This window comes from Urocitellus parryii, chromosome 3 (genome assembly GCF_045843805.1).
Source record: "Urocitellus parryii isolate mUroPar1 chromosome 3, mUroPar1.hap1, whole genome shotgun sequence".
NCBI classification, from domain to species: domain Eukaryota; kingdom Metazoa; phylum Chordata; class Mammalia; order Rodentia; family Sciuridae; genus Urocitellus; species Urocitellus parryii.
Window position 1 is genome coordinate 14,289,178 of NC_135533.1, and position 16,712 is coordinate 14,305,889.

A 16,712-nucleotide genomic window follows, 5' to 3' on the forward strand; every position below is an offset into this window, starting at 1 on the left:
CATCTGGATGGAAAGTGAAAAATTGGGCAGAGAGCCGGATTCTCAGTGCTGGGCCAGATGCCCGCCACCCCTGTGAGTGTGACTCTCTGAACACTGGGTTGCCTTGTTTGCTCTGGAGTGACACAAGCCACCCTGACCCTGGGTGAACGAAGAAATGCCCACCATTTACGTTGGGCTTTGAGGACTGAGAACACACAAGCTGTTGGAGATGATTTGGGCGTTGAGTGTCCCTCCAGAGGCCCATATGTAAAGGCTGGGACCTCAGCGTGGTGGTATTGGGAGGTGCTGGACCTTTCAGGTGCTGGACCTGAGGTCACTAGGAGCATGCCTCAAAGGGAACTGTGGGACTCTGGTTTCTCTCTCTCCTTCGGTGTGAGATGTGGCCATTTGCTCCTACATGCATTCTAGCCATGAAGTGTCACCATCTGTCACCCTCCCTGGAGGCCAAACCAATAGGGTCCTTTAATTTTGTACTTTGAACCTGCAAAACTTCAAGCTAAATAACCTTTTGTCTTTATAAGTTAGCTGCCTGGGTATTTCATTATAGTAACACAAAGCTGACTAATATGCTGCCACATTAGGTTGGGTCTACGGTCCTTTCAATTTGGAAGTTGGCCTCTGCTAGAGGAACTCAAAAATGAGGTTCACCATGGAAGCTGCCTGCAAAGGCCTGGGGCCCAACAGCCTTGTTCCTCTCACTAGCCAATGAAGAAGTTAATTACCCATGTTTTCACTGTTTGAAAATCTATTTGAACCCAGAATAAGCAAAACAGATTTATTTACTAAAGATTTTCCCAAGTCTTTAATGTGCTAAAGCACATGGTGACTCCCAAAGAAGATGGTTTACAGTTATTTCACCAAATTATGTAACCTTGTCCTCCTCAATGATTTCAAAGTCTTTTCCTTGGTAGTTGTGTTAGCTTTCCATCACTATCACAAAATACTTGAGATAATTAGCTTATAAAGAGAAAATGTTCATTATGCCCCATAGTTTTGGATGTTCCAGTCTACGATCAGTTGGCTCTGTTGCTTTGGGTTTGTGTGGCAGCACATTGTGGTGGGAATATATGGCAGAACAAAACCTCTTACCTCATGGCCAGGGAGCAAGATGAGGAAGAAAGGGTGCAGTCTTGCAATCCCTCCAAGGGCACACCTTCAATCACCTGAAGGCCTCCTGCTAGGCCCACCTTTCCCAGATCTACTACCTCCCAATAGTGTCACTTGTGGGACCAAACCTTTAACACAGGGTACTTTGGGGGACATTCCAAGGTCCAAATCATAGCAGCAGTAGCTTGAAGTTCCTTATTACATCAGTTCAGTTCAGATGATTTTCACCTTAATGTGTTCTTTTCTTCCTGCTTACAACTGAAGGCTACCTGCCATTTTTATGCTGACTCGCACAATCTTAGAAAAGTCTCCGGAAGTTATTCTTACGGACTGAATATTTTTCAAATCAGAAGAGCTTAGAGGAATACACAAATATGTGGATTTCACTGTGTTCTCCCTCTTTCAGATGAGCTACAAAATTTAAAAATAAAACACATGCTAACCTGGGTCCTCAGGGGCTCTTGTTATTTACATGTCCCCCTCAAAGAAATATGAATTTAGTTTTGATCTTATTTTCTGAAATAAAATTTATTTACTACCTGATCCATAGAAAAGTTTTACTCAACCCCAGGATTACTTACTCATGGTCTTTGACGAGGGATCTAGCCAAAAGACTACCAAATTCTAAATAAATCTCTTGTTGCCCTTTTCAAAGCATTCATCCTGGGGGCGGGGGGTGGGGGGAGCGGATGGAAACTGGCAGGACAATTGGGCAGAATTATCCCTAACCAAAAAATCAGTGTTTCCCCAGCAATGCTCAGCTATGCTTCCATCCAAACCCAGCATCTCATCTGTCGTCGGACCGTGACAGCAGAGGTCTCTTCTTCCTGCATCAGGTCTGCACCAAGCACATTTTCGGAGCTGGCTTCTCTAGCTCTACATATCATCCCTGGTAAAAGTAGAGCCCAAACCCAGTTTCATTTTAACTGAAAATATGGCGTAATGACATAAAGCTGATCTTAAAGTAACCCCCATCATCATTGACGGAGGCAGACTAATAGCCACGTAAGTAAAGATGGGGGCCATTTAGAGCCTTTGATGCTAATGTCACTTACAGACACAGGTGGACAAGGATAGAGCAGCCACAGTTCTAAAGAAAAAGCCTCAGAATTTCAAGGGAAAACAAGCCTCTATCCCAAGAATACACTCTGAAAAAGTCCAAAAACAACCTATGTCCTCGGAAAGGACTCGAGGGGCCGATGTTTCACGGCTCCTTCTGGGAAAACGGACTCAGGTACCCACAGCTGAGTACCCGTGGCTCAGCCTCTCCGAGCGGACTCCGTCCCCGTGTCTCGTTCTCTTTGTGTCCTCGTGAACTGCTTTCTCTGTTTTTATATGGATACACTGTGACCCTCCAAAGAGAAAGCCAATAACTTGCCACATCCTCTGATGTAACTGTTTCTTGATAAAATGATTTTCCTTTTATTTTTTTTTTATCTCAGTCTTGTCATATGCCATTAGTTAGGATAGGTAAAAAGCTTCTTGGGTCTTTGATTTATCATCCCTCCATTCAGCCACCATTATGGAGTGCCTGTTATGCACCTATTGTGGGTAGTTAAGAGTAAAGAAAAAACCAGAGACGAGAAAACCTTTGTCCTCCTGAAGCATACATCTAGCAGGATGAGACACACAATAAAAAAACAATAAATGAGTGAACTAAATGGATTGTTAGTGCTGGGGGGGGGGGATAAAGCAGGCGAGGGGCGGGGCTGCTGGGCTGGCACCCTGGGCCTCAGAAGCAGTGGGTGTGAGACGTGAGACAGGGACGGAGAGGAGCCTTTACAACAGATGGCTTCAGCAGGACTCCTGCGGGGGACTTTCCCAACGTACAGGTTCTCAGTCACCCTTAGGCATTTCAGTTCTGTAGGGCTTGGGGTGGCTGCGGTTATGTATTTTTTAACCACTGATCCTGCTGCAGACCTTGGTCCCACAGTGAGAGCCAGTGACCGACAGTCCAAGGCAGCTGGGAGGCTGCAGTCCCAGGAAGCGCCCAGAAACTCAGTATGTTGGTGGATGAGGTTGTTGTGGTTTGGATATGAGGTGCCCCCCCTAAAGCTCCTTTGTATGAATATTCAGAGGTGAAATGAGTGGATTGTGAACGTTGTAACTTAATGAGTCCATCCTCCGATTGAATGACTAAACTGGGTGGTAACTGTAGGCAGGTTGGGGTGGGGCTGGACAAGGTGGAACCCCAGGGGTGCGCCCCGGAAGGGTGCCTCTACCCTGAGGCCCTTTCCCTCTCCTCTCTCCACTTCCTGGCTGCCAAGAGCTGCCACCTTCCTCTGCCACACCCTTCTGCCATGTCGTTCTGCCTCACCTCAGGCCCAGAGAAGAGTTGGCCGACCGTGGACTTGAACCTCTGACACTCTGACCCCAAATAAACCTTGCTTCCTCCAGGTGGATCTTGTCAGGTGTTTTGGTCACAGTGACAAAAAGCTGCCTAACACAGAGGTTGTCAGGATGCTGCTGTGGAGGGCTACCCTCCCTTTTGTCTCCCTTCCACCCATCTTTTCTGCAGGCTGGAAACCACTTCCTGGCACATTCTGCATCCCGTCTACACTACACCACGGCTTAGAATGACTGTTTTAATGAGCTTTTTCGCTGCTGCAATTCAAAGACCCACCAGAACAATTGTAGAGGAGAAAATGTGTATTTGAGGGCTCACAGTCATTTTAAGACTGGCTCCATTCCTTGGGGCTCGAGGTGAGGCAGGACATCATGGCAGGAGAGTGTGGTGGAGGGAAGCAGTGCACTTCATGATCAGGAAGCAGAGAAAGACTCCGCTCTCCAGGTACAAAATATGTACCCCAAAGCTACGTCCCAATGCCCCCTTCCTCCAGCCACCTCATTGCCACTCAGTTAACCCCTATCAGGGGGTAATTCGCTGATTGGGTTAAGGCTCTTGTAACCCAATCATTTCTCCTCTGGACCTTCTTGCCTTGTCTCACACGTGAGCTTTTGGGGGACACCACATCTAAGCCACAACAATGACCTCCGTGCTCAGAACCCCAGACCTTTCCCTTCTCAGGCAGAGGGATCTGCTGTTGGGGTTCGGCTCCCGTGGCCACTGCTGCACTGGGGCTCAGGGGAGCCTGATGTGTGGTTCAAAGTTGAGCACTGCCCCCTGGGTGGGGTGGGCGAGGGAAGCCCTGGGCACGTGGACTATGGACACGAAGTGCACTCGTGGCTCACACCCCTCCAAATCCCCACCTCTGTCACCCTTTTGCATTCTGTGTTTCCTCCTGTGTGAGCACAGGGGACACCTTTGATGACCCCTGGCTGAAGATGCTCTCCCCTGCATGTCCTCCTGGGTGGCCTCACTGTGTCTGTTTCGGGTGATCGTCTTTCCTCCCTTCCTCCCCTGAGCTCCAGGGTCCAGCGTCTCGGGAGGTGGGGGAAGTTGACTCGCCCACCCCGGGAGTGGGATTCTTTCCATAGAAACCCAAGGACCTGCATCAGACTCTCTGGGGCAGAAAAACGACTTTCAGTGGGGCTTCAGGTGGACTGGGGTTATGTGAGGCAGCCCCTCGGGTGCTGTCCGGGGAGTCGCTTGGCTTTGCCCTCCACCACCGCAGCCCGGCATCTTAGTGCTGTGAACAGATCAGAGGAACTTTCTCTTCTGCCACGGATTCAGGCGCTGAGGACCTGATTTCTGAACCAGCAGATGCTTTGGCTTTCAGAAGCAGGAGCACTGGACTGGTTTGGGCAATGACAGTGGGTCATTTTCTGGAGTTTTTCCTGTAAGGTGCTAAGGAAATCTAGACCCCAGCAGACTCCTTCATCAACGAATCAGAGCTCAAGATGAGAGAACGTTTTCCCCCTGAACTAACTTATTTCCTCTCTCTCTCCCTCTCCCCCTCTCCCCCTCTCCCCCTCTCCCCCTCTCTCCGCCTCTCCCCCTCTCCCTCTCTCCGCCTCTCCCCCTCTCTCCCTCTCTCCCTCTCTTCCTCATGCCCTCTATCAGCTTCTTTTTAACACAATGAGGAACATCTATAGTGTGTGAAGTCATTGCTTATTGAAGGATGAAGACGGATGAAGACGGATGAGACGTCAGGCTTGAGCTGCTGCCGTCAGCCCTAGGTCACCCTCCCCACCCCACCTTTTCGTGCCCTCATTGTTTTAGTGGTGGGATTTGATACAGGTGGTGTGGAACAGTGGTCATTGTTTTTAAAAAAACAGTCCCTTCCTTCAAATAAATCCTTCCATGGGACCTCAATAGATAAGAGATAAATGTGGAGCAGGATCAATCGCCCCAGTGAACGCAGAGGTTCCTTCCCCTCCTCTTGTCTCGTGGGAAGTCTCTAGTGATGGTGTTGCTTGGTGCTGGTTCTCTACTAGCCTCACCTGAGAGCCGGAGAAGCTCCTGGAGCCTGGGCTGCCTCTCCAACCCAACCAATCCAATCTGAATATCTAGGAGGGGGACCTGGGCCACAGTGGGCTTCCAAGCTCCCCAGGTGACCTCAATGGGCCCCTGTGGCCCAGGATGGCTGTTCCTTGCCATTGTATCCTCTTATCCAATTGAGCCTGGGAAGAAGGAACTGAGCATGTGTGGGCCCGGGCTCCCCCAGCCCCACACGGGTAGCGGTACAGTGGACCCATTCTGGAAGAAGGATCCGCAAACCCACCAGATCATAGGAGGCTGCATTCACTCAGTTAAGGTGAGTAGGGAAGGAGGGCATTTGATTTCTCTGCCTGAAACCTGTTTCCATACCTCAGTCAGCTCCAAACCTAGGCTGGAAAGGGAGAAGCAGGCTGTGATCCCTCAGCTCCCAGAGGCCCAAGGACTCCACTGCCTCTCTCTGCAGACTGCCCCCTGGGACAGTCAGAGAGGAAGCCACACGGAAGTGATGTGATTCTAGCCCTGGCTCTGCCACTCACCAGCTGTGATCAGAGCACTCGCTCTGTCCATGCCTCGTCTCCTCCTGGGTAAAACAGGGATGGCAAGGACAGTAGTATCCACCTCACAGGGATGTCGTGAGCATAAGTGTGTCCATAAACATGGGATCCCTTGGAGTGGTGAGTGCGAGCTAGTGGGACAAATGGCCCATGTTCTGCCCCCAAGCAGCAGAGGCTGCTCATGAAAATGCAAATCAAATCTTCATGATTAACGCCTGAAATCCCAGCAGCTCAGGAGGCTGAAGCAGGAGGATTGAGAGTTCAAAACCAGCCTCAGCAATTTAGTGAGGCCCTAAGCAACTCAGTGAGACCCTGCCTCTAAATAAAATATAAAATACAAAATAGGGGGGGTGGTGGTGCGGGGGATGTGGCTCAAGCGGTAGCGCACTCGCCTGGCATGCGTGTGGCCCAGGTTCGATCCTCAGCACCACATACAAACAAAGATGTTGTGTCCGCCGAGAACTAGAAAATATTAAAAATTCTCTCTCTCTCTCTCTCTCTCTCTCTCTCTCTCTTTAAAAAAAAAAAGGGTGGGGGTTGTGACTCAAGGGTCGAGTGCCCCTGAGTTCAATCCCTGATACCCACCCCCTCCCCAAAAAACCCAACTTCATTGAAAACTGTCAGGCTCACTAGTTCCTGAGTGTGTTTAATTGCATAGGAGGAAGCAGGGAACCCTGTCTCTTTGGGAAGATTTCAGATTCATAGGAATTCAGGGCCCTGTGGCTGAGCATCTTCAGACTGAGCTAAGAGGAGCTTTAATGTGTTGAACTGAAGACAGGCTACTCCAAACCCAGTGTTCTAGAACAGCCACCCAAACTGTGGAAGGTCACTTGCTTTGGAGCTGCCCCGGACCTGGAGTCAGTTTGGGGAAGCCCAGTCGCCCCACATCAAAAGGGTCCGAGTTCTCACTCTTGAGTTGATGCAGAATTCACAACAACAGACACCAAAGTCAGACCAGCAATCCATCAGGCTCAGACAAAAATCCCAGGACCAGGGGCAGGCGATAATGAGTTGCCTGAGAGGTTCGTGCAGACCCGGGCCTTTGGCTGCACAGCTGGTAGGGAAGAGCAGCATTGGGCTGGGAAAGGAGAGCACCGAGTGGAGTCCACTTGTCCCTCTGTCTTGGCCTTGAAGGTTACCCTGTCATGGCTGCCCACCTAGAGTTCTGCCAGGAAACTTCTCCATCCTCCTCCCCCAGAATCCACAGCCCTCACCTCCCTACGATGTGATTCAGCACCTGCCTTTGACTCAGGCTCTTGTCTACTTCCTTGCTCTGTGCAATGTGCTTGCTGTTCATTGGGGGATTGGGTTGTTTGAAGCCACACACTAGGACCTCACCCTAGACCTCCTGAAGCAGAATCTGCATGTTAACAGGCTCCCCCGGGATCCATTGTACATGGGAGTAGGAGAAGCACTGGTCCAGTTTTCTCCTGAAAAGGCATCCAGCAGTGTCTGGGACAGAGCCAGAGCGCCCTGGCACTCACTGTTCACTGATGGATTTACGGCGGCTGGGGAGATGGAAGACGCATAGCACAGTATCCTGAGCTTTCTCATGAAAGACGGGCGTGAAGGCCACAGTGAGTAGGGCATTTGGATGTGCCACCTGGGCCGGCGATGCAACCTGATCGGGCTCTCTACTACTGGGAGGGAGAAGCTCATTCCTCAGGGGAAGAGGGGCAGTTCCTGTGTCTTACCTCGTTCAGCTTGGCAGGACTGAAAGCAGGAGTCAGGACGCCTCTGATCTCTTCCCATCTTTTGTCACGTAAGAACAGGATGCTGTTGGCTACCAACTTGGGCTCCAATCCCGTGGCCTGTTGGAAAGCCACAAGCAGAGGGTTAGGACCCAGGGAGTCAAGGCCACCTTGGAGGCAATGCAAGTTCACGGTCAACACGCTGGTCACCATTCATCAGTGAGCAACGCTTAGGAGGTTTCCCTTGCAAGGATACGGAAGACAACTCTAAGTGCTTGTGGACGATGATCCACAGCTGAGGCCCAGGGGGAGCGGGTGGCAAGGTCTGCTGGCCCAGATCTGCCCTGTCACAGTGTGGTCAACACCATAGAAGTAGCTCAGTGACCCCTGTGTCCTGCCGCTCTCTGCTGAGGAGGTCCTCTGAGGTTAGACGTGGTGGTCTTCCTGGAGGTGTGTCAGATTGAGGTTCATGTCTGAGCTTCGTGGAAAAGGATTTTGTGGGCTGTGTCAGTTGGACCCAGAGTCGACAGACTCATGTGTCTGGCTCCTTGAGGAATGGATGAGGGAAGAGGGGAGGGGAGGAAGGAGGGCCCTCCAGAAACATGTCTGCCGCAGTGTGTCTGTTCCATCATTCATTCATTCATTCATTTCCTCAATCAACAAATATCCGCTGAATGCCTAATGTGTTCTAGACTGAATGGTGTCCCCCACAAAAAAACTTCACCTACTGAAGTCCTAATCCCCAGAACGTTAGAACGAGACTGGGTTTGGACCTAGGGCCTTTAAAAAAGGTAGCTGAAGTAAAATAATTCGGGTGGGTCCTAATCCAATATAAGATCCTTATAAGAAGAGAAAATCAGGACATGGCCATGCGCAGAGGGAAGAGGTGGAGGGCACAGGGAGAAGATGGCCGTCCCCAAGTTGAGGGGAGACATCACCGATGACACCAACCCTGCCCACACCCTGCTCTCAGACGTCCAGCCTCCAGAATGGTGAGGAAATGAGCGTCTGTGAGTCCCCCAGTCTGTCTGTGGGAGTCTGTTCTGGCCTCTAGCAAACTCAGACGAGCTTCCAGAAGCTGCGTAGACAGAGCTGAATCCAAAGGCATGGCTTTGGCCTTGTGGGGAGGTTGGTCTAGTGGAGAAGTAGAGAGAAAGCTCATAGACCAACCAACAGATATTATCCCAGCTCAGGAGCAAGGACATTATGAAGGAAAGAGGGTGTGGGGGGGCAGGGCCAGCAAGGCTCTCTGAGGAGGAACCCTGGAAGCTGAGGCCCCAAGCCTGCCAAGGGGTCTGGGGACTCCTTCTCCCTTCTCCCAGGCCCTTCATTCCTTGCTAAAGCCAGCTGCCCCACACTTGGCTGGAGTGTCCCCAGCCCAGGGACTGCAGGGTTTGAAATGCAGGCCCCAGCCCTCTTCAGGACCACGTGGTGCTGTACGGTTCCGCTATTTCTTTCCACTGTTTTAATTATAGTTGAAACATGAAGCCAGCCATCATAATTCAAAAGCCTTGTAAAAACTCCTATTTAGAGGAAAATTATAATTTTCTGATAAAATATGAACACTCAAAATAAGCCATAAAACATAACTGCAAAGTATCTAGAGGATTTAATTATATATTAGAACCAAGGAGCTGGATATTTTCCTGCCGAGGAATACCTCTCTATATTTAGAATGGAATTCTTTAGGAGTGCTGTGGCCACTAAATTATGGTTTTTATGGAATTTTTGGAACCTAATCTGTTTGTTTAGGTTCCAGAGTCAAAGGAGGAAATCAGACATTCTGTGTATTTATAGAGTGGCGAAGCCGCCTCCTGCCACACGGAGAAGACATTTCACTAGAAGGAAGGCGGATGGGGGTTTGTGTGGCTCTGAAGAGACAGAATAAATTAGAGATAAGAGTCAAGATTGATTGGATTTGGATCCGTCCTTAACACCTGGGGATTGGATCCGTGCTATTTTTTATCTTGCACCTGAAGGACAAATCTCAGCCCCTGTGTGATATGTCATCACGCCCCTTAGACACCTCTCTCACCAGCCACCGCTCCCTCCTGGCCTAGAGGCTCTTTCAGAACCCCCCCCATTTCTTGATGGCAAAGTCTGGGGGCAGTGATGATTGTAAATGCTTCATTTCTAGATGTCAGACCGGAAGAAGGAGACCAGCGATTTAGTCATTTCAAAAAGGCTCTCAGACGGCAAGAGGACATTAAATAATGTCGAGTGTGTGAGTATGTGTGTGTGTGTACACACGCTCATGCACTCACACGTGTGTTTGGGTTGCTGGGTGACCCTGAGGGGCAGAATCGGGTTTACTAGTGGAAGCTGGCAGGGACTTGGGAGGTTGATAGCTCATCTAGAGAACTGTCCCACTACTCAAAAGCCAGAATTTTTCACCCTGCTCTCAGACTTCCAGCCTCCAGAATGGTGAGGAAATGAAAGTCTGTTGTGTGAGTCTCCCAGTCTGTGGGAGTCTGTTCTGGCCTCTAGCAAACTCAGACCAGTTTCCAGAAGCTGCGTAGACAGAGCTGAATCCAAAAGACATCATTGCTTTGGCCTTGTGGGGAGGTTGGTCTAGTGGAGAAGTAGAGAGAAAGCTCATAAACCAAGAAATAGATACCACAGCTTAGGAGAAAGAGGACATTATGAAGGAAAGAGGGTGTGGGGGAGCAGGGCCAGCAAGGCTCTCTGAGGAGGAACCCTGGAAGCTGAGGCCCCAAGCCTGCCTTGTGCCACCAGGGCCATGCACCACTCATGGACACCACACGGGAAGTTTGAGCTTTGGAGGGGTTGGATCTAAGTCATCCAGAACTCTTCCACCCACAGACTTCATCTCCAGAACAACACACCAGACATTTTAAAGAGTTAGTTTACACATAGTTTTTTAAAGTTGTGCCTGATGTGGTGGTGCACACCTGTCATCCCAGAAACTCAGGAGGCTGAGGCAGGAGAATCTCGAGTTCAAGGCCAACTATTTAGTGAGACTGTGCATCAAAATAGAAAAATAAAAAGTGCTGGGGGTATAGCTCCTTGGTAGAGCACCCCTGGGTTCAACCCATAGTACAGCAAAAAGAAAAAAAACTGTGGCAAAATATACATAACATAGAATTTCCTGTCTTAACCATTTCTCAGTGTGCAGTTCAGTAGATAAAGTGCATTCACAGTGCAGCCGTCACCACTATCTGTTTACAGAATTCTTTTCATCTTGCAAATCTGAAACTCTGTACCTGGGAGACCACCCTTCCCTCAATCTGCAAGACCTGTCTCCATATGTGCTAAGCAATACCTTGAAAGGTACCAGAACTTTCCCTGCAGGAGTGAGGAGCAGACTGGGGAGTTTGACAGGGCAGGACTGAGTGCTGGGCCGAAAGGGGACTCTGGGTCTTGGGAAAAGAGATCTGGGGACACAGGGCTTTCTAGACCCCACCTGACAGCCTGAGCTGGTGTGTTCCAGTCTCAGCCAAGGTGTCTCCAATCTCTCTCTAGGGCAGAATCTGTCATGAGATCAGTGTAGTGGGTGGTGAAAAGAAAGAAACAAGAAATAGACTAGAAACTACAGGACTAGGAGTGTGGCTCTGTGGTAGAGCGCTCGCCTAGCATGAAGCTCAGTTCCCAGGACTGGGGTGGGGGAGGAGAACTTTACAAAGTAAGGGTCTGTATTTTATCATTGAGCACATGTAACATACATGTGTGTGTGTGTGTGTGTGTGTGTGTGTGTTTTCTGTTATTCTGCATCAACATGGGAGATGCAGTTCTTCTAGTAAGTCATGATTGAAATGTTTGAAAGACCCATTCCAACCCAGACCACACAACCAAGAGTCATCTCCTCCCAACTAAAATCCCATCAGTCACAGCTCGGAAATCTCTGCTGGGCAGCAACCACTGCCCTGGCTGAGGTCATCATTACCTGAGCCCCTGATTTCCCTGCCAGATCCCACCCTTCCACTCTCCACATTGTAGGGGGAGTACTCCTTTTATCTATCTATCTATTTTTTTTTTTTTTGAGACAGAGTGTCACTAAGTTGTTTAGGGTCTCGCTAAGTTGTGGAGGCCAGCTTTGAACTTGTGATCCTCCTGTCTCAGCCTCCAAACAGGCACTTGCCACCATGTCCAGCTGTAGTGGGATCTCTCTAGAACAGGAAAGTTGATCTCATGGAAGTTGAGAGTAGAATGGTGGTTTCAGGCAGCTGGGGGAGGAGATGGGGAGGTAGAGATGGGAGAGGTTGATCAGCCGGTGCTGGTTAGGAGCAAGAAGCTCTGGGGTGCTATTGCATGGTTGGGTGAACTTAGATAACCATTATGGACTGTGTATCTCAAAAAGATAGAAGAAAGGCTAGTGAATACTTCTACTGTGGAGACATGATAAATGTTGGAGGAAACAGACCTTTTGAACCTGGTTTACACATTAGATAGTGTATACATGTACCCAGTATCACATGGTGCCCTATTGTTATGCAAAATTTTAATGACTCGGTTAAAAGACAAAAATACAAATCTACCCTGGTATCATCTTCTTGTGCAAATTCCCTAACTGGATTTATAAGACCTGGCATGCTCTTGCCAATTCCTCACCCTCTCCAAGCACAATGCAGACTCAGTGCTTTATAGTAATAGTCTGGAGACAGCATGGAGCTTTCTGGAAGCCCAGACTGTACTTTCCACCCCAGACTTGAGCAGGATAAGGCAGAAGTAACCACAGACCTAGATTCAGACCCCTGGGTTCAAGTCTTGGCTTTGTGTGACCTTTAAAACTGACCTTTCTGGGCCTCAGTTTCCCAATCTGTAACTTGGAGATGATAATGTGCCCACCTCTCAGGATGATGGTGAGGCTTCTCACTGAAATATTTATTGAGAGCCAAGCCCTGATATAGGTACTTAGGATACATTTGTGAACATGATGAAGCTTTTTGTCCTTACTAATTCTAGTGGGAAAAGGCAGACAGATACAGAAGAAGTAACTTGAAGGGTCAGATGTGGCATTAAATCAAAGGGTCAGGACTGGGCTCTTACAGGAGGTGGGATTTGAGCCACTGATATAAGGAGCTGGGTAGAGGGAAGTCCAGCTCCAGGCAGGGGACCATCATGGCAAAGATACTAAGGCATACTTAAGGAACTCAAGGAGCTAGAGTGGAGAGACGGGGGTGGAGAGGTCACAGGGCTGGGGGGGGGGCCTCGGGGGCCCAGGTAGACATTTTACTCTGGATGACACAGGAGGCAGTGCAGATTTCTGAACAGAGCTGTATCTTGAGTTGACTTGTATTTTAAGGATTCACTCTGCTTTGATGTTGAGAATAGTCTGTGGGGACCCAGGATGGAGGTGGGTTGAGCCATTCAGAGGAGCACATGGACAGCTCAGCCCAGGGTTCTGGCTGTGGATGGGGTGAAGCAGTTAGATTTGGCAAGCTTCAGAAGGCAGGATTTCCTAATGGATTGGGCGTGGGGTGGGGGAACAATGGGAGTCATGGGGACCATGGATTTTGAGCAATGGCAAGGTTGAGTTCTGACACTGGAAGAGTTCAGAGCTGTCCCTGGCGCGCAGGTCTGGGATGGCTTCCTGTAGTTCTGTTGGTACCTCGACCACACTCTCTTCTCCCTAGGGTCTGCGTCTCCTTACAAGCTCTTTGCTCTGTACCTCGAGTTCTCCATCCCTCTGGCCCCTTCCTCCTCTGCCTGCTGACTCCTATTTACATTATGAAACGTCTCAGGAAACACCTCGGAGGGAAGCCCCGTGGCCCGGACCTCACTGCCAAGCCCTGTACAAAGAGCATCTCACTCTCATTTTCCAAAGATTATTTTTAAAAAGTGGTTTTTAGGAGTCAGTGCGAGTTCACTAGCAGCAAGTGGTGCCAAAGTAACCTCATTCTTTTTTCTTTCATGGAGCGACAGATCTATAGATGTGGGAAAGAAAACATTTTATGAGTTCCAAGGACATTCTTATGGAGAAGGAGGAGAAATAATGGGTGGGTAAATAACTCCTTTGGGCGGTTTCAGGGCTGGTAGAACAACCAAAGACAAATAAAACTATCAGTCTGGAAACAAATAGAGAACCCCAGGCTTCTACACTTAGCTCAGTCCAATCAAATATTTTATTTGTTATTTTCATAGTGAACTTCTGATTTGCAGAAATCACAGCTGGAAGATTAACACTCCCTGGATCACAATTTAACATGAGACTGGACCATCCCAGAAGCCAGATAAGCTGATTCCAAAATCTGACAAAAGCTTATTAAAATGAAAAACTGTAGGTCAATGTTTCTCATGAACATAGATGCAAAAATTTTATTTTATTTAATTTATTTTTTTTGAACTTTTAATATTTATTTTTCAGTATTTGGTGGACACAGCATCTTTGTTTGTATGTGGTGCTGAGGATCGAACCCGGGCCACACGCATGCCAGGTGAGCGCGCTACCACTTGAGCCACATCCCCAGCCCATATGCAAAAATTTTAAAGAAAACATTAGCTTATGTAATCCAGTGATCCTTTAACAGAGTCATTCATCCAGATCCCGTGGGACTCATTTCACGAATGCAACTTTTGAAAAGCAATCAATGCAACTAGCTGCATTAATAGTAAAGGAGAAAACATAATCTCAACAGATGCAGAAAAGATAGTTGCTAAAATTCAACACCTATCCACGATAATGACTCTTGGTGGATTATGAATATAAGTGAACTTTCCCAACCTGATGAATGATATTCACAAAACAAATTCCAGCTAACATCACACTCAATAGGGAAACACCCAACACTTCTCAAGTTTGGAAGCAAGACAAGTGGGTCCCTTATCACACTTCTAGTTGACATAATAGACATGTAAGAAGGCAAGAAAAAGACAAGAAGTATGTAAAAATTGGAATGGAAGAAATAAAGCTAGTTATTATAGATGACATGATCATATAACATGGAAGACCCGAGAACTAACACAAGTAAATATTATAATTAATATTGAGATTAATAAGATTGTTGAGTAGAAGTTCTGTTTTATTTCTACGCTTGGAAAACAAAATTGGAGCACAGAAGATACTCTGTGTCTTGATGTGAGTTGTAGTCACGTGAGTGCTGCCTACGCAAAGTGCATTGGGTTTGGAGGTGATCTCAATTTAAAAAAATACTAAATCATAAACCTTTCCTGTGGACGGACTTGAATGCTGGATGAACACCAGCAAGATGAATAGACGTCACTAGAAGGCTTCATGCCTTACAATAACTCACATTACAAAGATCTGGGAACCTCAACTGACCACAAGCTGGTTGGCTGGGCTGTGTTGGGATATCCATGCTGGGGACAGAGGAAGCCCTGCCTACTGCGCTAACAGGACAGCGCCTGGTCTCAGGAAGGGCGTCCTATGGTGGTGTGTGATAGGATTAGAACACGTGGTCTAGAGGATGGTTTTCAGACAGGGATGCATTTTAAAAGGAAAGGGAAGGAGAACAGAGGGAATGCAAAGTCCCTGGGAGTGGGGGCAGGGCGGTGAGGGAGGTGACGGTGATCACCAGGTCTTTCCCTCAGTTGACAGGGGTGGAGTTAGAGCTGGCAGTGGGAGGGGACAGAAAACCCCAGCAAAAGGACCCCTCTGTCCTCACTTGCTCTGATCCAAATTGCCATGCCTTGGACATTTAGAAAGACGAACGTTTAGAAGACATGGATGAGCTTCACAACCGAAACCCTGGACCACAGCCTCTGGTGCTCCCCGGCAATCATGGCCACAGCTGGACAGCTGCCACTTTCAACCGGGGCTCGCCAAGGCCTCGGGAACCCGTGACATCACCAAGGCAGCCTTGAGCTGGGTGGCTGCATTTTATGTTTGGTGGTTTGCCAGTTCAGCTCTGAATAGTATCTGTCTGTTATCAAGCTGTGAACGTTTATGGAGTCCTACTATCTCCAGAGGCTGGCCCATAGTAGGGCTCAAGACAGAGAATGGAAACTCACAGTTCACTTGCAGGGAATGGGGTGGTTTATGACCAACACTTGTCAATATTACAGCTCACCGAGTGCTTTTTACCTTACGGCATGAACTCTTGGGTGATTCTGATTCTATCCGTATCCTGATAAACAGCTTAGTTATGGCCTGTGGCTCAACTACTAAGGTCCCCTTGGACAGATAAACATGTTTGTCCTTTCAATTAAGATCCCTATTTTCTTATTAGGCCAGCCAAGGATAAACTTTCAGCTTTGAAGAGTCACAAAGTCCCGAGGAGCAAATTATTAAGGAAAACCCACACCTCGCATACCACGCTTGCACGAAGATCACTTCTGGGTGTTTATGGGCTAACCTGGTGCCCCTCAGCTGGCTTGGCACAGCTGCACAAGACCCACAGACTCTTCCCAGAGTGCTACAAGATGCGTCGCTGCAGTTTGGCTCTAACTCAGGATGTATATTATCCTGGCCAAGGATCAGGGGGCAACATGCATCATGGAGCTGTAGCCGGAAACAGTTTCCTAGTGTCTGAAACACGCAAGAACCTTCCCTCGAGATATGAATGACCTCCAGGATGCATTGACAGGGTGGAGGACAGGTCTCCAATGGCACATAGAACTGAGGGTACCAGGAAAGCAGAGCAAAGGACACTGTGACACTGGTAAATGTTCCCAACTCATTCATTGTGAAGTTTGTCAATTCAGCTGCAGACGTGTTAATATCAGATAGGATGCATGATCTCCAAAACTCTGTGCTCCACTGTTCCTGATGTCCTTTCTGATTCCCACACAGCCCTGCACACCCATGAAGCCGCTGAAGAGCCTGCCTCCTCCTCACCAGGTGTGGGAAACATCTGGCACTGCCCCTCACTAGATTATGATCAATTAAATCTCAGAATGATCCGTCACTTGAATTATCCTAAATTCTATGCTTGAGGCTATTTTCAATTTACGACGGTTACTACCTGGCTGTACAAAGATGGAATCAAGTAGCGCTTATATTTTGGTGCTTTGAAATAACAAAGATGTTCCTTTTACTAAAAATGATGCAAACATTTAAGAAGGAAATACTAAAAATAAAAATAGTCAAGGTTTCCCTCG

At 48.3% G+C, this 16,712-nt stretch overlaps 1 protein-coding gene across 1 annotated transcript in view; it reads right to left on the reverse strand.

Moving 5' to 3' along the window:
* Tbxas1 (thromboxane A synthase 1) overlaps positions 1-16,712 on the reverse strand; it is a 153,788-nt gene that overhangs the window by 68,524 nt on the left and 68,552 nt on the right. The window contains exon 5 of the mRNA XM_026405397.2: positions 7,698-7,814. Within this exon, the coding sequence (XP_026261182.1) occupies positions 7,698-7,814 (117 nt within the window). The remainder of the gene's footprint in view (positions 1-7,697; positions 7,815-16,712) is intronic.